Raw genomic sequence first — 20,203 nt, 5'->3', positions numbered from 1 at the left:
TTCTTGTGTGTATAGCCATGGTGATCAACTGCACTGCACTGATGGAGCAGAAATCACATAAATCAAAGATAGATGTGGTAGTTGCAGCAGCAGAGAAATATTTGGGTATGAGGAATTCTAGTACAGAAGACCTACAGGGAGTTCCTCCCAGACCGGCGGCCTGATGTAGGATCTCTTGGGGCCAAAGTAGTGGGATGGGGTGGTGGGTTTTGGGGGATAGCATATAGGTGCAGGGTTAGATAGTGCTGCAATTTAAATGTTTCCCCTTTTCTCTTTTTTTTGGGACCAAAATGTAAAATTCACACTCCGACTTGTGAACAGCAGCTATACGCATCAAAGCGTCCAGTCTGCCGGAAAATCACATGAAGAAGAAGTAAACAACCCAGATAGTGGTCGCACAGGAACAGGCGTATACATTCCTGAATTAGATGTTCAAAATACTGTATGTAGAAGACAAACCGATGAACTCTGCCACTGGGTAGAGGTGAGGCCAAATGTAAGATCAGAGCCTATTTGATAGATGTGTGGCAGAAGAGGTGGGACTCTGAGCCCAAGGGCCAGGATTTATATGCCCTCTAAAGAAAGGTTGGTGGACCAAGATTCAAAGGTCAGATTAGGAAGTTATAGTTGGTGTTCGGTAAGCATAATGCTTTGCGTCTGGAGTGCATGGTTGATGTAACAGTGGAGCATGTGTTGTATTGTTACAGGTATGTTGAGGAGAGGGTGATATTCAAGTGTAGGGTCATTAAGGTTGGGGGGGGTTGGAAGGGATTTGGGGGATGGGAGGTCTGTTGGAAGTTAATATGGCTATTTTTTATTTTCTTAGTAGTATGAGGATTTAGTTTTATGTTTTTTTCTTTTCTATCAAAGTAGAGCTTTGAGAATCGTGATTGATCACGCACTCCAGCACAGTAGGTGGCGGCATGCACCTTAGACGTTTAAGACCGCCAATCTACCAAAGAAGAAGTCAACGGAATCAAGAACGACCAAGATCAATTTCCACGTTAAGCGTTTTTGTTTTTATTTAGACATGTATTAACCCTAGAACTCAAAATATTGATATATATTATCTAGGTAACGCTAACTAGCTACTAACAATGGCTAACTGTGTGGTTTTTCACACTCAAATAGCCTCCGTTATGGAGGTGCTAGCGAATGCTGCCGTGGCAGAGATCTGTAAACTCGTAGACGACGACTATGCAGTGTTTCGTTTGGAAATAACTCAAAGCCAGAAAGAAAACCGGGGATTGCGGAGGAAACTACAGCTACTGGAACTGAAGGTATCACGGGAGCGCGCAGAGAGAACAATGCGAGAGCGCGTCCTCGCCAGTCGTCCCAGTAGTGTCAAGATCCTCGACCAATACAGAGGGATGGCAAGAGGTACATTTTGCAGGACGAGGCTTCTGGGCCTGTTGCCCCGTTCCCCTCTGCGCATGTGTGACTTTAGATGCGTTATTAACCACATAGTTAACCAGAATTGGGTCTTTGACAGTTTTGGAATAGTATGCAATAATTCCCCTGATTACTTAGCAATCTTGCACAAAGACACAATATCATATTCTAACCATATTTAATTTATTTACTGCATTTATTTACTCAATGAAAATAAGATGCATGGAACATAATCTATAAATAGTATGTCAAGATGTTTTGCGACGTGTTACCTTACATCCGTGCCAAATCTAGACAGTGTTGTGTCCGAATACCCATACTTAAACTGCTTACTGTGTACTCATCGTCGCATACTATTTAGCAAGTACCATTAGTAAAAAAGTATGCAGTATGCAACGACCGCAACGCAGTAGCTACTCCTGACTGGCTGAGTAGGTGGGGCAGGACTGAGTGCGGGTGGATTTTTACAAATTCAGCAGACATTACATTAACCAACTTGATAATGATTAATTTCTCTAAATAGAATAGGCCTACTCAGGCTGGTTATAGTTAACTTGTCACATTCGACCTGCACTGTAGCCCAGGGGTCAGCCTGGTCTTATAGACTAGATGTAACATAGTAAAATGTAAATCCGGGAGACCAAATTAGTATGGTAGGTTATGTATGGTTACATAAGGCAGATGGTTACTTAAGGCAAAAAATTTAGTCGGATAACTCGAACATCTAGCAACCCGAAGGTTGCGAGTTTGAATCTCATTACGGACAACTTTAGCATTTTTAGCTAATTGGCAACTTTAACTACTTACTTTTTTTTAGGTACTTTGCAACTACATAGCATGTTATCTAACCCTTCCCCTAACCTTAACCCCTAGCCTAGCTAATGTTAGCCAGCTAGCATTCATAGCATATGTTCTGCAAATTCGTAACATATCATACGAAATGGGTGATTCAAATCAAATGTATTTATAAAGCCCTTCTTACATCAGCTGATGTTACAAAGTGCTATACAGAAACCCAGCCTAAAACCCCAAACAGCAAGCAATGCAGGTGTAGAAGCACGGTGGCAAGGAAAAACTCCCTAGAAAGGCCAGAACCTTGGAAGAAACCTAGAGGAACCAGGCTATGAGGGGTTGTGCCGGGTGGTTGTGCCGGGTGGAGATTATAACAGAACATGGCCAAGATGTTCAAATGTTCATAGATGACCCGCAGGGTCAAATAATAACAATCACAGTGGTTGTTGAGGGTGCAACAGGTCAGCACCTCAGGAGTAAATGTCGGTTGGCTTTTCAAAGCCAATCATTCAGAGTATCTCTACCGCTCCTCCTGTCTCTAGAGAGTTGAAAACAGCAGGTCTGGGACAAGTAGCACATCCGGTGAACAGGTCAGGGTTCCATAGCCGCAGGCAGAACAGTTGAAACTCGAGCAGCAGCACGGCCAGGTGGACTGGGGACAGCAAGGAGTCATCAGGCCAGGTAGTCCTGAGGCATGGTCCTAGGGCTCAGGTCCTCCTCCGATAGAGAATACTTAAATTCATACAGGACACCGGATAAGACAGGAGAAATACTCCAGATATAACAGACTGACCCTAGCCCCCCGACACAAACTACTGCAGCATAAATACTGGAGGCTGAGACCGGAGGGGTCGGGAGACACTGTGGCCCCATCTGACGATACCCCCGGACAGGGCCAAACAGGCAGGATATAACCCCACCCACTTTACCAAAGCACAGCGCCCACACCACTAGGGGGATATATTCAAACCACCAACTTATCATCCTGAGACAAGGCCGAGTATAGCCCACAAAGATCTCCGCCACGGCACATCCCAAGGGGGACACCAACCCGGACAGGAAGATCACGTCAGTGACTCTACCCACTCAAGTGACGCACCCCTCCTAGGGACGGCATGGAAGAGCACCTGTAATAGGGTTAGAGGCAGAGAATCCCAGTGGAGAGAGGGGAACTGGCCAGGCAGAGACAGCAAGGGCGGTTCGTTGCTCCAGTGCCTTTCTGTTCACCTTCATACTCCTGGGCCAGACTACAGTCAATCATAGGACCTACTGAAGAGATGAGTCTTCAACAAAGACTTAAAGGTTGAGACCGAATCTGCGTCTCTCACATGGATAGGCAGACCATTCCATAAAAATTGAGCTCTATAGGAGAAATCCCTGCCTCCAGCTGTTTGCTCCCATGCTTTTCTAGGGACAGTAAGGAAGCCTGTGTCTTGTGACCGTAGGTATGTACGGCAGGACCAAACCGGAAAGATAGGTAGGAGCAAGCCCATGTAATGCTTTGTAGGTTAGCAGTAAAACCTTGAAATCAGCCCTTGCCTTAACAGGAAGCCAGTGTAGAGAGGCTAGCACTGGAGTAATATGATCAATAGTCAAGATTCTAGCAGTCATGTTTAGCACTAACTAAAGTTGATTTAGTGCTTTATCCGGGTAGCCGGAAAATAGAGCATTGCAGTAGTCTAACCTAGAAGTGACAAAAACATGGATGAATTTTTCTGCATTATTTTTGGACAGAAAGTTTCTGATTTTCTAATGTTACGTAGATGGAAAAAAGCTTTCCTTGAAACAGTCTTGATATGTTCGTCAAAAGAGAGATCAGGGTCCAGAGTAATGCCGAGGTCCTTCACAGTTTTATTTGAGACGAATGTACAACCATCAAGATTAATTGTCAGATTCAACAGAAGATCTCTTTGTTTCTTGGGACCTAGAACAAGCATCTCTGTTTTGTCCGAGTTTAAAAGTAGAACATTTGCCCTCTATCCTCTTCCCTATGTCTGAAACACAGGCTTCCAGGGAGGACAATTTTGGGGCTTCACCATGTTTCATTGAAATGTACAGCTGTGTGTCATCTGCATAGCAGTGAAAGTTAACATTATGTTTCCTAATGACATCACCAAGAGGTAAAATATATAGTGAAAACAATAGTGGTCCTAAAACGGAGCCTTGAGGAACACTGCAATTTACAGTTGATTTGTCAGAGGACAAACCATCCACAGAGACAAACTGATATCTTTCCGACAAATAAGATCTAAACCAGGCCAGAACTTGTCCGTGTAGACCAATTTGGGTTTCCAATCTCTCCAAAAGAATGTGGTGATCGATGGTATCAAAAGCAGCACTAAGGTCTAGGAGCACGAGGACAGATGCAGAGCCTCAGTCTGACGCCATTAAAAGATTTACCACCTTCACAAGTGCAGTCTCACTGCTATGATATGGTCTAAAACCAGACTGAAGCGTTTCGTATACATTGTCTTCAGGAAGGCAGTGAGTTTCTGCGCAACAGCTTTTTCTAAAATTGTTGAGAGGAATGGGAGATTCGATATAGGCCGATAGTTTTTAAAATATTTTCTGGGTACACATCCGGTGGATAGAGAGCCCTTTATTATGTTCAACATAGGAGGGCCAAGCACAGGAAGCAGCTCTTTCAGTGGTTTAGTTGGAATAGGGTCCAGTATTCAGCTTGAAGGTTTAGAAGCCATGATTATTTTCATCAATGTGTCAAGAGATATAGTACTAAAAAACTTTAGTGACTCCCTTGATCCTTGGTCCTGAAAGAGTTGTGCAGACAGGACAACTGAGCTTTGGAGGAATACGCAGATGTAAAGAGGAGTCGGTAATTTGCTTTCTAATGATCATGATCTTTTCCTCAAAGAAGTTCATAAAATGTATCACTGCTGAAGTGAAAGCCATCCTCTCTTAGGGAATGCTGCTTTTTAGTTGGCTTTGCGACAGTATCAAATGTTTTTTTGGATTGTTCTTATTTTCCTCAATTAAGTTGGAAAATAGGATGATCAAGCAGCAGTGAGGGCTCTTCGATACTGCACGGTACTGTCTTTCCAATCTAGTCGGAAGACTTCCAGTTTGGTGTAGCGCCATTTCCTTTCCAATTTTCTGGAGGCTTGCTTCAGAGCTCAGGTATTTTCTGTATACCAGGGAGCTAGTTTCTTAAGACAAATGTTTTTGGTTTTTAGGGGTGCGACTGCATCTAGGGTATTGCACAAGGTTAAAATTAGTTCCTCAGTTGGGTGGTTAACTGATTTTTGTCCTCTGACGTCCTTGGGTAGGCGGAGGGAGTCTGGAGAGGCATCTTGGAAGCTTTGGGTTGTCCGAGAATTTATAGCACAACTTTTGATGATCCTTGGTTGGGGTCTGAGCAGATTATTTGTTGCGATTGCAAACGTAATAAAATGGTGGTCCGATAGTCCAGGATTATGAGGAAAAACATTTAAGATCCACACAACTACCTCTTTCCCTACTGTATTTGTTTTATTTATTTATTTTGCTCCTTTGCACCCCATTATTTTTATTTCTACTTTGCACATTCTTCCACTGCAAATCTACCATTCCAGTGTTTTACTTGCTATATTGTATTTACTTTGCCACCATGGCCTTTTTTTGCCTTTACCTCCCTTATCTCACCTCATTTGCTCACATCGTATATAGACTTGTTTATACTGTATAATTGACTGTATGTTTGTTTTACTCCATGTGTAACTCTGTGTCGTTGTATGTGTCGAACTGCTTTGCTTTATCTTGGCCAGGTCGCAATTGTAAATGAGAACTTGTTCTCAACTTGCCTACCTGGTTAAATAAAGGTTAAATAAATAAACATTTGTTACACTAGGTCCAGAGTATGACTGTGGCAGTGAATAGGTCCGGAGACATGTTGGACAAAACCAAGAGTCGATGATGGCTCCGAAAGCCTTTTGGAGTGGGTCTGTGGACTTTTACATGTGAATATTAAAGTCACCAAAAATGTGAATATTATCTGCTATTATTACAAGGTCCGATAGAAATTCAGGGAACTCAGTGAGGAACGCTGTATATGGCCCAGGAGGCCTGTAAAACAGTAGCTATAAAAAAGTGATTGAGTAGGCTGCATAGATTTCATGACTAGAAGCTCAAAAGACAAAAACGTAGTTTATTTTTTTGTGAATTTAAATTTGCTATTATAAATGTTAGCAACACCTCCGCCTTTGCGGGATGCGCGGGGGATATGGTCACTAGTGTAACCAGGAGGTAAGGCCGCATTTAACACAGTCAATTTATCAGGCTTAAACCATGTTTCAGTCAGGCCAGTCACATCAAGATTATGATCAGTGATTAATTCATTCATTGACTATAACTGCCTTGGAAGTGAGGGATCTAACATTATGTAGCCGTATTTTGAGATGTGAGGTATCACAATCTCTTTCAATAATGGCAGGAATGGAGGTGGTCTTTATTCCAGTGAGATTGCTAAAGCGAACACCACCATGTTTAACCTAGGTCGAGTCACAGACACGGTCTCAATGGGGATAGCTGAACTGACTACACTGACTGTGCTAGTGGCAGACTCCACTAAGCTGGCAGGCTGGCTAACAGCCTGCTACCTGGCCTATACTCTATCTCATTGTGGAGCTAGGAGAGTTAGAGCCCTGTCTATGTTTGTAGATAAGATGAGAGCACCCCTCCAGCTAGGATGGAGTCCGTCACTCCTCAACAGGCCAGGCGTGGTCCTGTTTGTTGGTGAGTCCCAGAAAGAGGTCTAATTATCTACAAATTCTATCTTTTGGGAGGGGCAGAAAACAGTTTTCAACCAGCGATTGAGTTGTGAGACTGCTGTAGAGCTCATCACTCCCCCTAACTGGGAAGGGGCCAGAGACAATTACTCGACACCGACACATCATTCTAGCTGATTTACACGCTGAAGCTCTGACTGTTTCATCCTAACATCGTTGGTTCCGAAGTAGATAACAATATCCCTATACTCTCGCCAGTTTTATCTTTAGCCAGCACCATCTTCAGATTAGCCTTAACGTAGGTAGCCCTGCCCCCTCGTAAACAGTGTATGATCGCTGGATGATTCCTTTTAAGTCTAATACTGCGGGTAATGGAGTCGCCAATGACTAGGGTTTTCAATTTGTCAGAGCTAATGGTGGGAGCCTTCGGCGTCTCAGATCCCGTAACGGGAGGAGTAGAGACCAGAGAAGGCTCGGCCTCTGACTCCGACTCGCTGCTTAATTAATGGGGAGAACCGGTTGAAAGTTTCTGTCGGCTGAATGAGCGACACCGGTTGAGCATTCCTACAGCATTTCCTTTCAGAAGCCATGAGAAAGTTGTCCGGCAGCGGGGACTGTGCGAGGAGATTTATACTACTATCTGTACTTACTGGGGGCATCCATACCTATGTAGGACATGCAAGGGTTAGGTTAATAAACAGGCTGGAGCTAGAACCTCGTTGTCGCGCGTCTTTATTTTAGATCATACTACATCCTACACTGAAATTACCATTGCCTAACGATTGCGTCTGAAGCTGGGCTTGCAGCACATCTATCCTCGCCGTAAAGCGATCGTTCTCCTGTATATTATGAGAACAGCGACTGCAATTAGAAGGCATAATGTTAATGTTACTACTTTTAGCTTTGGCTGGTGGAGGTCCTGACGAACCATGTCCAGATAAAAACTGTCAATGGTGTACTATATGGCGTTGAGCATTGACAGTAGCTAACCTAACCACCTCTTTTCCCTCAATCGCTCTCTCTGGTGAAGGACATCTCACTGGAGGCCACAAGAGCTTTGTGAAGCCAGCAAGAGACAATACATGGAGAGATGACCAACCAATCACTGTTGATGAGGGGAGTGGAACCTCATCCCAGCACATTATGGTGATAGAGGTTAGTGTAATAGTGTAACATAAAAAAATTACAGTACATCAAATAGGCCGTCATTGTAAATAAGAATTTGTTCTTAACTGACTTGCTTATAAATAAAGGTTTTTAAAAAAACAAACAATTAACTTGCTAACATGTACATCCTAATTTATAGCTTGTTAGACTTCACTATGACGTTGTTATCCAATTCAACTCATGTACCAATAATAACCTCCTCTCTTCTTGTGTCAGTCTGTAGATGTAGAGGCTGCAGGTCCTGGAGGATCGTCTCTGGTCAAGCAGGAGAGGACTGAAGAAGACGACCCACAACAAAACAGAAACATCCAGACTGAAGCAGCGGCTGGAGTGGCATCCCCTTTAGCCACAAAGTACCTCACCGCCTCACCCCAGCCCAGGACCAAAACCAACATCACAGAGGACAGTGGAACGCTGAACGCTGTCCTCAAGTCAGAGACCGACACAGAGACTTTAATTGTAACACAAAGGCTTTTACACACAGGATCTGACCACAGGTCAGACCCAGAGAGACTGGGGCTGGGGCCACTTGGCTGTCCTCCTGCTCCTGGCTCAGAGTATTTACTTTACAGTAACCCGAGCCCAAGGACAGTTCATTCCCATCGAGATGCAGGTGACGCGTTAGAGACGGGCAATGATCCGTCTTGTTCTTACAATACAGAGGTGGACCCTGGCAACATGCCCTTGGGTTTAGAGACACATAATGATCTGTCTAGAGGGGACTGGAACCGGTACAGTAGTAGCGTATACTCTGAAGGGTGCCTAGATAAGAAAGAGGAGGTTATAGTGGTAGATGAGGTGAATGTGAAAGTGGAGGGCGATGCTCCTCCCACATGGAATGCAGATAGTCATCTAGGAGACAGACACTCACAGGGCAGAGATTTGTTAGATTACAGTGGAAGCTTAGGGACAAATCAAAATGTCGCCACCCACTCCCCTTTACACGCGTTCAGGGATCGCGACCCAGTGTCCACGACAATGGGGCCTTCCGATTCACACGGCAACATCCTTTTCAATCAGGTATTGAACTCGAAGGACCAAAGGACCAAGGCTCAGGCAGGGGGAGCAACATCAGACAATAGTAATGAGAAACGGTTCCTCTGCATGTTCTGTAACAAAGGGTTCAGCTGCCTCCAGAAGTTGGAGATCCACCAGAGGGTCCACACAGGGGTGAAACCCTTCAGCTGTACCCAGTGTCATATGCGCTTCTCCCACTCGTCCAGCCTTAAGAGGCACCAGAGGGTCCACACAGGGGTGAAACCATTCAGCTGTACCCAGTGTCACATGCGCTTCGCCCAGGCTGGTGACTTGAAGAGGCACCAGAGGGTCCACACGGGGGAGAAACCCTATAGCTGTACCCAATGTCACATGCGCTTCGCCCAGGCTGGCAACCTGAAGATGCACCTGAAGGTCCACACGGGAGAGAGGCCGTTTGCCTGTACGGACTGCGGGAAGAGGTTCTCTGAGAGGAGCTACCTCATGATACACCAGCAGAAAAACCATTCCACTCTAGAACATAGAAAGTAACCTTTCCACTCGTTAGACATTTAGATCAAACTCCGCATTAAAGACAAAGATACAATTTCATTGTTATCAGCAGAAAAGATCCAGAGATCCATTTGGAATAACAAGAGTAACAGATTTCAGTGTTGAATATTCCTGGGTAGAATATTGCATCCAGACATAGTAGATATATAAGCCGAAAAAGTGTTATATATTGTGTTTGTACTGTGTAGACTATATAATGTTCACAAATGCCTATTTCATTACTTCCATTCAACTACTTTAGTTTTTTCCCCAAGACACTTTTAATGAGAATGTATGCAGTTTATTAAAATCATGCAGATTTTTTGTTGAGACGTGGTTTTCATATGGTGTATTTCAAACGTGTTTATGTTTAATAAACACAAAATGGGACTTTTAAATTCTAAGACTTTCATTGAGACTCCCTTTAACATACATCATATCTGATCTCACCCTATTCTGCATACACAAAACAGTGCTTATAAGCAAATAACTTACTAAATAATACTAACAAACCTACTGTACACGTCAAAATAGTTAGTCAGGTTGGTCTGACTTTTGACTTATCACAGCTGACTTATTTTTACCCACAGCAATGTTTATGTCCACCATGATGGGTTTAACAACAATGAAGTCATTGTGTAACTACAGTATAGGACTGAAACGTATCTGTGCGTGTGTACGTACCCGAGGGAGTGTATGTCTGTGTAATCTGTATCACCTGTCTCTTCCAGGAGGAGGGTCCAGAGGTGCTGCTTGTGAAGAGGGAGGGATGTGAGGAGGGTCTGGGGAACCATGGTCATGGAATTTCTATAACATTTAAGCTTATTTACTGCATTTCTACACAATTTAAAACTCTAAAATACAATTTGGAGAACAACAAAAACAAATGGACATCTTGTTGCTGTAGCTTCAAATTGAGGAGCAATTAGGGTTCAGTGCCTGGGTCAAGGGCAGATGAAGTAGACATGGAGGATGGGAAGCCTGATCTGCACTGGTGAAAGAGGAAACAATAGAAGACTAACCAGAGAGTATTGATCTGCTGAGTGGACAAAAGATGGGAGGAGCAAGGTAAGGGAGACATACAGTTAATTAGGTACACCCATTAGGTACACCCATCTAGTACCAGGTCAGACCCCCTTTTGCCTCCAGAATAGCCTGAATTCTTCGGGGCGCAGATTCTACAAGTTGGAAACGTTCCACATGGATATTGGTCCATGCTGACGCGATGGCATCGCGCAGCTGTTGCAGATTGGCCGGCATTACACCACCGCTACCAGCCTATACCGTTGACACCAGGAAGGATGGGTCCATGGACTCATATTGCTTGTGCAAAATCCTGACTCTGCTATCAGCATGATTTAACAGGAACCGGGATTAGTCAGACCAGGCAATGTTTTTCCCTCCTCCAGTCTTGGTGATCGCGTGCCCACTGGAGCCTCATTTCTAGCTGATAGGAGTGGAACCCGGTGCTGCAATAGCCACTCTGTGACAAGGATCGATGAGTTGTAAGATGTCGTTCTGCACACCACTGTTGTACTGCGCTGTTATTACTTTATTTGTGGCCGCCTGTTTGCTTGCACGATTCTTGCCATCTGGGTGGCCATCTTGGATTTCCAGACCCAGACGGGTGCAGCCAAGTGCCCAGGGAACGGCATCACCGAGCGGACCAGAACTGGAGGTTAGTGGCGACATAGTGGAGGTCAGTGGATGGGACAGCGTCCTCAACTCTGGGCTGGGGAACAACACTGTTAACCACAACCAGAAACAGACAGTCAAACACAAAACTTCCAAACTTAGTCTCCATGACAACAGACTGGTAGAGACCATGGCCAGCCTGCCTTCTATAGGTTCTATCAACTGGAACATGGACCCTGCAACAACACAGACACTTCCTGGCCTTCGTCCTCTTCACACTCTCCTTATGTTAAACCAGACCTGACAATGCCAGTGCCTCAACGCCGAATGGCTACACAAGCACATTGGCAAATGACAGTAGTTGAGAAAGAATCAGTAAAGGTGGCAGCGCCAAAGAGAAATTATTCCTGTGTTCATTCTGTGGGAAAGTCTTCCATTTCCCCAAACAGGTGTAGATCCACCAGAGGATGCACACGATGGAAAAACCATTCGGTTGCCACTTGTGCCCGGACTGTTTCACCCACTCGTCCAGTCTGAAGAGGCACCAGAGGTTCCACACAGGACAGAAACCCTACAGCTGACCCCGGTGTGAGAAGAGGTTCCAAAGAAACACATGAAGATCCACACGGGAGAGGCCGTTGCCTGTACCCACTGTTGGAAGAGGTTCTCAGAGAAGATCAACCTCAGGATACACCAGCAAAAATGCACATGGCCCATGTATAGAGTATAGTAATGTAATGTAGTACTAGGTAGTTTGTTTGTACTTAATTCTGTTGGTTTTGGATGTAGTAGGGAACTGGATGAGGTGAACTGAGGAAAGAATGAATATGATGAGGCAGAGTAGATGACATGGGGATGGTTGGTGTGATGGTGTCTGTAAAAGTTTAATACAAAATTGACTCTGTGCTGACTGACATGGTCATTTTTGTATCATTGCAGGGACTGAGCTCAGACGAATCAGAACCCTAGATCACTGTTCTGTTCCGGAACACTAGAGATCACTTTTGTTCCCGGTTCTGTTTCGTTCTTTTCCGGTTTTCGGTTCTGTTCTCTGAACTGGTTCCAAACCTCTTGAATGTTTTGTCATTCAGGTCCAAAAAGTCACTGTCTGAGCACTTCTACATTGGGCAAATATGTATGAAAGGTTTCATTTCAATCAAAAAGGGTGCAGTCAAAAAGGGATTAAATTCCAATAGATATACCCAGAGGCATAAATCAGGAATCTAGTCTGCAGCCCAGACCCTTCTCTTCACGGTCAGTGGAGGGAGGAAGCTGATAGAGATAGACCCTCCTGATACTACGATATTAACACCACAGTATCCATAATGAACAGAGCAGGTCACTCTGGGCTTCAGGATTCACAGAGAGTGGTGGGAGACTTAACAGGAAGTCTGTCTTCTCTTTCAGGATCTCATCTCATGCCTGGTGAATGGGTTCATACAAAGACTGGGCCTGGTTCAAGCCTTCCTCAGCTACCTCAGAGTTACCCAACCAATACAGACAAGCTAAGGACGGGCGTTCACCACAAGCGGTACCTAGCCTATAACACAGCACACAATCCCAACAACACCCAAACAATGGTTAGAGGTCAAGGAGGGAGCTCAAAGACTAACTACTTGAGGGTGGTGGCTCGTGCTTCTACCTCCTCTGGTGTAATTTGGTCACAACATGGGAGGGCGAGTATTGGGACGGACACCGATAAGCCTGCCACGTGTGGGAAGTGCTTCACTGATGAGAACTATATGAAGAAACACCAGACCATTCACACCAAGGAGAGGCCCTTCAAGTACAAACTATGTACACAATAACTTTTCCTTCCTGAGTACCCTTATCAGACATAGGCGTATCCACAACAGGGAGAAATTGTTGCAGTGTGTCTTGAGATGTACACAGGGGATATCTGGTAACCATTCTTTATCTGACATATTATAGTTATCATGTGAAGTGTCTTGGGGTAAGAGGATATTTAACCACATACCCCTCATTAACCCTTTGTTAAATTGTAATTTGAAACAGGCTTGTATAAATACCTGTTTTTAGAGAGACAGTAAACCTAGGCTAGAACAAGGACAGTTTAATATTTACCTTACTGAGGTGTAGATGGAATAAAGTAATATTATTTTCTACTATATTATTGCTAACACACTGTTCTTTTTTAAACAAGTCGGCTCTCATCTTGAAAGCTAGTGATCTTAGGAGATTTGATGTGTAATATAATAGATGGGTTGGTTGTTTAGCACCAAAACCGACATGTACAATAATGGAGCAAAACAGATTTTAGCCATATTTAGCCACAGATTTTAGCCATATTAGTATCGACATGAAATCAATCAAAACACCTCAAAACAAGGCATGGTATTAAGAACAAGCTGAAACGAGCCACTTATGATTCCACAATTAGCAGTTTCTTGTCATTCTTGCTAGCAATCTGGCCATCCTGAAACACAACAACAGGATGACTTTTGCCCCATGGAAACGCGCATTTTTCATGACGGCGTCACGGTCTATATGCAGCACTGTAAGTCAAAGAACAGGGCGCGTAACTTTCTCATTTAACCACACCATTTGAGCTATGACGCCAACCAATAAGATCACTTCTCTTTAGTTTAAACGGAAGTGAACATTGACCATGAACAATTTCCACGTTAGCGGTTTTTTGGTTATTATTTCGACGTTTATTGAAACCATGTAACTCCAAATATGACTAATTTAGCGGCACGGCATCACATACTTTTCCCAGGTAGTGTTTAGTTCGTGTTGGAGACAGGACTTGGTTGATAGATGGTATCTTGGTAAAGCTATCTAGCTGCTAACAATGGCTAACTGTATGGTTTTTCACACTCAAATAACTTCCATCATGGAGGTGCTAGCGAATGCAGCCGTGGCAGAGATCTGTAAACTCGTAGACGACGACTATGCAGTGTTTCGTTTGGAAATGTCTCAAAGCCAGAAAGAAAACACGGCATTGCGGAGGAAACTACAGCTACTAGAACTGAAGGTGGCACGGGAGCGCGTCCTCGGCAGTCGTCCCAGTAGTGTCAAGATCCTCGACCGAAGCAGAGGAATGGCAAGAGGTACATTTTTCAGAGGGCCTAGCTGCGGGGCCTCTCGCCCCCTTCCCCTCTGCGCATTTGTGACTTAAGATGAGTTAACCAATATTGTGTCTTGGTCAGTTTTTGGATAATTCCCCTGATTAATTAAATATCTTGCACAAAGACACTCATATTCTTACGACTTTCTTGATTTACTTCATTCCCTGTTATTTACTAATTGAAAACAATATGATGCATGGAACATAAATCGATCTATAAATAGTATATCAAGAAGTTATAAAAAGTGTTACCTTACATCCTTGCCAATTCTAGACAATGTCAATAGTGTACAAATATAGTGTTGAGCATTGACAGTAGTTAACCTAAACACCTCTCTTCCCCCAATCACACTCTCTCGGGTGAAGGACATCTCACTGGAGGGCACAGAAGCTTTGTTAAGCCAGCGGGACGCAATAGATGGAGAGATGACCAATCAATCACTGTTGATGAGGAGAGTGGAACCTTAACCAAGGATGTTATCGTGATAGAGGTTAGTGTAAAAGTGTTGCATAAAAATATTCCAGTTATTTGTAAATCAAGTATGGCCTGTTTATTTCAGAAATGTTTCCATCAGCTATTCACTTGCTTACATGTACATCCTAATTTATCTGCCATAGGGAGGCTTGTGAGACTTCCCTGCAACATTGTTATCCAATTAAACTCATGTGCCGGTAATAACCTCCTCTCTTCTTGTCAGTCTGCAGATGCAGAGGCTGCAGGTCCTAGAGTCAAGCTGGAGAAGGCTGAAGGAGAGGAGGACCCACGGCTCATCAGAAACATTCAGACTGGAGCGGTTGGAGAGTCCCCTATAGCTACGGAGGACTCCACCACCGCCCCAGCACCTTCTAGGACCCAACCCAGCATCACGGAGGTCAGTGGAATGCCGAACGCCGTCCTCAAGTCAGAGACAGACAAGGAGACTTTAACTGTAACACACAGGCTCTTACATACAGGATCTGACCACGGATCAGACTCAGAAAGGCTGGGGCCACTGGGCTGTCCTCCTGCTCCCGGCCTAGAGTACTTTCCGGTATTTCACCAGAGCCAGGTTCATTCCCGTGGTGATGGTGACACGTTAGACACTGGTGGTGATGATCCGTCTTGTTCTTACTCTACAGAGATGGACCCTGGCAATATGCTCTTGTCTTTAGAGACACAGACTGATCTGTCTAGTGGGGACTGGAACCAGTATAGTAGTAGTGTATACTCTGAAGGGTGCCTAGATAAGAAAAGGGAGGTTATAGTCGTAGATGAAGTGGATGGAGATGTTCCTCTGACATGGAATGCAGACCAGACTCAATTAGGAGAAGGACACTCACAAGGCAGAGATTTCATAGATTATAAGGAAAGCGTAGAGATGAATCCAAATGTCGCCACCCACTCCCCTTTACACGCGTTCAGGGATCGCGATACAATGTCCACATCAATGGGGTCTTCGGATTCCCACAGACGCGTCCTTTTCGATCAGGTATTGAACTCAAAGGACCAAAGGGCCATGGCTCAGGGAGGGGGAGCAACATCAGGCAATAGTAAAGAGAAACGGTTCCTCTGCATGTTCTGTAACAAAGGCTTCAGCTGCCTCCAGAAGGTGGAAATCCACCAGAGGGTCCACACAGGGGTGAAACCCTTCAGCTGTACCCAGTGTCACATGAGCTTTGCCCAGGCTGGCAACCTAAAGATCCACCAGAGGGTCCACACAGGGGTGAAACCTTTCAGCTGTACCCAGTGTCATATGCACTTCTCTCATTCATCCAGCCTGAAGAGGCACCAGAGGATCCACGCAGGAGAGAAATCCTTCAGCTGCCCCCCAGTGTGAAAATGCGTTTTCCCTCCAGAACCAGCTGAAGAAGGACCTGAAGGTCCACACGGGAGAAAGGCTGTTTGTGTGTACGCACTGCGGGAAGAGGTTCATAGAGGAGCTACCTCAGTATACACCAGCTGAAAAACCATTCCACTCTATACCTGAAACCCTACATTAAAGTCAAAGATTCATTTTAATTTCATTCAGCGGAAAGGTCCACAGATACCTTTTGTAATAACAAAAGTAACACATTTCAGTGATGAATATTCCTGGGTACAATATTGCATTCAGCCATTGTCTGATATATACGGCATATATAAACATATACAGTACCAGTCAAAAGTTTGGACACACCAAATCATTCAAGATTTTTATTTTTATTTTTTACTATTCTCTACAGTATTCGAACAATAGTGAAGACATCAAAACTATGAAATAACACATGGAATCATGAAGTAACCAAAAAAGTGTTAAACAAATCGAACCATATGAGATTCTTCAAAGTAGCCACCTTTTGCCTTGACAGCTTTGCACACTCTTGGCATTCTCTCAACCAGCTCCATGAGGAATGCATATGTGGGAAGGAGTTCCCACATATGCTGAGCACTTGTTGGCTGCTATTCCTTCACTCTGTGGTCCAACTCATCCCAAACCATCTCAATTGGGTTGAGGTTGGGGGATTGTGGAGGACAGGTCATCTGACACAGCACTCATCACTCTCATTCTTGGTCAAATAGCCCTTACACGGCCTGGAGGTGTGTTTTGGGTCATTGTCCCGTTGAAAAATAAATGATAGTCCCACTAAGCCCAAACCAGATGGGATGGCATATCGCTGCACAATGCTGTGGTAGCCATGCTGGTTAAGTGTGCCTTGAATTCTAAAAAAAATCATCGACAGTGTCACCAGCAAAGCACCATCACACCACCTCTTCCATTTTTCACGGTGGGAACCACACATGCGGAGATCATCCGTTCACCTACTCTGCGTCTCACAAAGACGCGGCAGTTGGAACCAAAAATCTAAAATTTGGGCTCAGACCAAAGGACAGATTTACACCGGTTTAATGTCCATTACTCATGTTTCTTCTTCTTATTGGTGTCCTATTAGTAGTGGTTTCTTTGCAGCAATTAGACCATGAAGGCCTGATTCATGCAGTCTCCTCTGAACAGTTGTTGAGATGTATCTGTTACTTGAACTCTGAAGCATTTATTTAGGCTGCAATCTGAAGTGCAGTTAACTCTAATGAACTTCTTCTATGCAGCAGAGGTAACTCTTGGTCCTCATGAGAGCCAGTTTCATCATAGTGCTTGATGGTTTTTGCGACTGCACTTGAAATAAACTTTCTTAATATTTTCCAGCACTTGAAGAAAAAGTTATTGACATTTTCCAGATCAACTAATCTTCGTCTTTCAAGTAATGATGGACTGTCATTTCTCTTTGCTTATTTGAGCTGTTCTTGCCATAATATACTTTAAAAACATTTTTTAAACCAAATATACCCTCCCCTACCTTGTCACAACACAACTGATTGGCTTAAACGCATCAAAGAAAGAAATTCCACAAATTAACTTTTAAGAAGGCACAACTGTTAATTGAAATGCATTCAAGGTGACTACCTCGTGAAGCTGGTTGAGAGAAGGCCAAAAGTGTGCAAAGCTGTCATCAAGGCAAAGGGTGGCTACTTTGAAGAATGTCAAATATAAAATAAATGTTGATATGTTAAACACTTAATTTAAGATGGGATTCATTTATGATACTCTTTGAAGAGGTAGGGTTTCAGAAATTTTCAGAAGATGGGCAGGGACTCTGCTGTTCTAGCTTCAGGGGGAAGCTGGTTCCATCATTGGGGTGCCAGGACAGAAATTAGCTTTGATTGGGCTGAGCGGGAGCTGATCCCTCGTAGGTGTGGGACGGCCAAGAGATAAGATGTGGCAGAACAGAGTGGTCAGGTTGGGATGTAAGGTTTGAGCAGTTCCCCTTGCTGCTCCGTAGGCAAGCACCATAGTCTTAGTGGATGCAAGTTTTTACAGGATGCCACTGGAGGAGCAGGGTGACATGGGAGAACTTGGGAAGGTTGAACACAGGCAGGCTACAGTGTTCTGGATAAATAGCAGGGGTTTGATGGCACAAGCAGGGAGCCCAGCCAAAAGAGTTGCAGTAGTCTAGACGGGAGATGACGAGCCTGGATTAGGACCTGCACCGTGTGAGGAAGGGTCGTACTCTACAGATGTTGTAGAGCATGAAACTGCGAGGAGCGAGTCACGGCCTTGCAGAGAATGACAGAGTGTTGTCCATGATCACACAAAGGTTCTTTGCACTCTAGGAGGACACTGTGGTGTTGTCAACCGTGATGGAGAGGTCTTGGAGCGGGCAGGCCTTCCTCAGCTCCTTCTTGTTGCGCTTGATGTGCTGCGCCGACATTAAGCTAAGATGTCTCTCTGCGTGCCTGGCAGACATGTATTTGTAGTTTTCATATTGTGCATTTAACACTTATGTTTAATAAAGACAAAATGGGACTTTTCATTCTAATACTTTCATTGAGACTCTCTTTATACATCACATCTGATCTCACCCTATTCTGCATACACACAACAGAGCTTTATAACCAATATACACTTACTAAATATACCTACACATAACCACACACACTAACAAACACCTACTGTAAACATTAAAATGATTTAAGGTTTGTCTGATTTTGACATCATAGCTGACTCATATTTACCCACAACATATTTATGTCCACCATGATGGGTTTAACAACAATGAAGTCATTATGTGACTACAGTATAGGACTCAAACGTAGTGGAGATGGGTAAACACTCCATGTTGAAAGTGTGTTTTATCTGTGTGTACATACCTGAAGGAGTGTATGTCTGTGTAATCTTTATCACCTGTCTCTTCCAGGAGGAGGGTCCAGAGGTGCTGCTGGTCAATGAGGGGTGTGAGGAGGGTCTTGGGAACACCTCCTCCTGAACCTACAGAGGAACCAGCTGAACAGCACTGAGGTGAGCCCACTGAACTAGTGTCTTAATGGTGTTAGGTTAGGGCCCGTATCCACCAAGCCTCTGAGTGCTGATCTAGTATCAGTTTAGCCTTTTAGATTATAATGAATATAGTAGGCTAGTAGCAAACCCCCACATTTTTTAGATAGTAGTTCTACCTACATACAAACAGCATTAGGATATCTTAATGCATCTAGGAAATATAGACCTGTAAACACAGAGATACAATAGATGGAAATGTCAACTATGAATATGTATCATGAATGTAAGCTTTACTTTTTTGTAGCTGATTAATAGACTTTCCAAGTCATATGTGCTCTCGTTCATGTATGGTCCTGCCTGACAAAAAGACAGTTACGTTTTGAATTCTTATATTTCTTAAATGTTTGGGCTATTGTAATCTGCTCAAAACAATTGGGCTCAGACATCGGAATTCGATTTTTTGGGGTGTGAGGTTGCTTGAAGGATTTTGTATCTTTAGCTCCTAGTCTTGTAATTAAGTCAAGCCACCAAAGATTATCTTTGGGGCCTCCATAGATTTAGCTTCAAATCCAATATGGTGTCCAAAATCCAATATGGCTGCCGTAATAACATTTGCATATAAAATTGCCCTTGTTTATTTTGGATTGTGTTATTCTGTCTTTAAAAGGGTTTCATAGGGCTGTTAGTATATAGTTGAAGTCAGAAGATTACATACACCTTAGCCAAATACATTTCAACTTAGTTTTTCACAATTCCTGACATTTAATCCTCGTAAAAAATCCCTGTTTTAGGTCAGTCAGGATCACCACTTTATTGTAATAAACAGTACCGTATTTCAAAGAACAGCGTGCTTTACTTTTTATTTAGCCACACCCTTTGAGCAATGAGGCCAACCCATAAGAGCCTTTCTCTTCAGTGTAAAAGGAGTTGGGTGCAGTTGAATCAGTGAAGGTAACCTGTAGTGAACTTGTGATATTTGTTTGTGTTTCTTCTGATCAGAGGGAGCAGGCACTCCGTATCACGCAACTTGGGTCAAGATCAGTTTCTTGCTTTGCTCTTAGGAAGAGGGCATCATAGAAAGGAGTGAT

At 43.8% G+C, this 20,203-nt stretch overlaps 2 protein-coding genes across 2 annotated transcripts; both read left to right on the top strand.

Moving 5' to 3' along the window:
* Positions 1–873: 873 nt before the first annotated feature.
* Positions 874–9,997, top strand: LOC110497403 (uncharacterized). The gene is made up of 3 exons (XM_021573501.3): positions 874–1,380; positions 7,936–8,060; positions 8,289–9,997. The coding sequence occupies exons 1-3, from the start codon at positions 1,098–1,100 to the stop codon at positions 9,597–9,599; spliced, it is 1,719 nt and encodes a 572-aa protein (XP_021429176.3). The 5' UTR covers positions 874–1,097; the 3' UTR covers positions 9,600–9,997.
* A 3,948-nt stretch (positions 9,998–13,945) lies between these two features.
* On the top strand, positions 13,946–18,657 carry LOC149975119 (uncharacterized). Its single transcript, XM_090210481.1, has 3 exons — positions 13,946–14,308; positions 14,692–14,816; positions 15,024–18,657. Exons 1-3 carry the CDS (start codon positions 14,050–14,052, stop codon positions 16,140–16,142), a joined length of 1,503 nt encoding a protein of 500 aa, XP_090066607.1. The 5' UTR covers positions 13,946–14,049; the 3' UTR covers positions 16,143–18,657.
* The last annotated feature ends 1,546 nt before the right edge of the window (positions 18,658–20,203 follow it).

The sequence above is a fragment of the Oncorhynchus mykiss genome, chromosome 19 (assembly GCF_057628025.1).
Source record: "Oncorhynchus mykiss isolate SJ-2025 chromosome 19, ASM5762802v1, whole genome shotgun sequence".
Taxonomy (NCBI): domain Eukaryota; kingdom Metazoa; phylum Chordata; class Actinopteri; order Salmoniformes; family Salmonidae; genus Oncorhynchus; species Oncorhynchus mykiss.
Note: the sequence above shows the minus strand (reverse complement) of the source record. Positions and strands in the feature narration are given on the sequence as shown.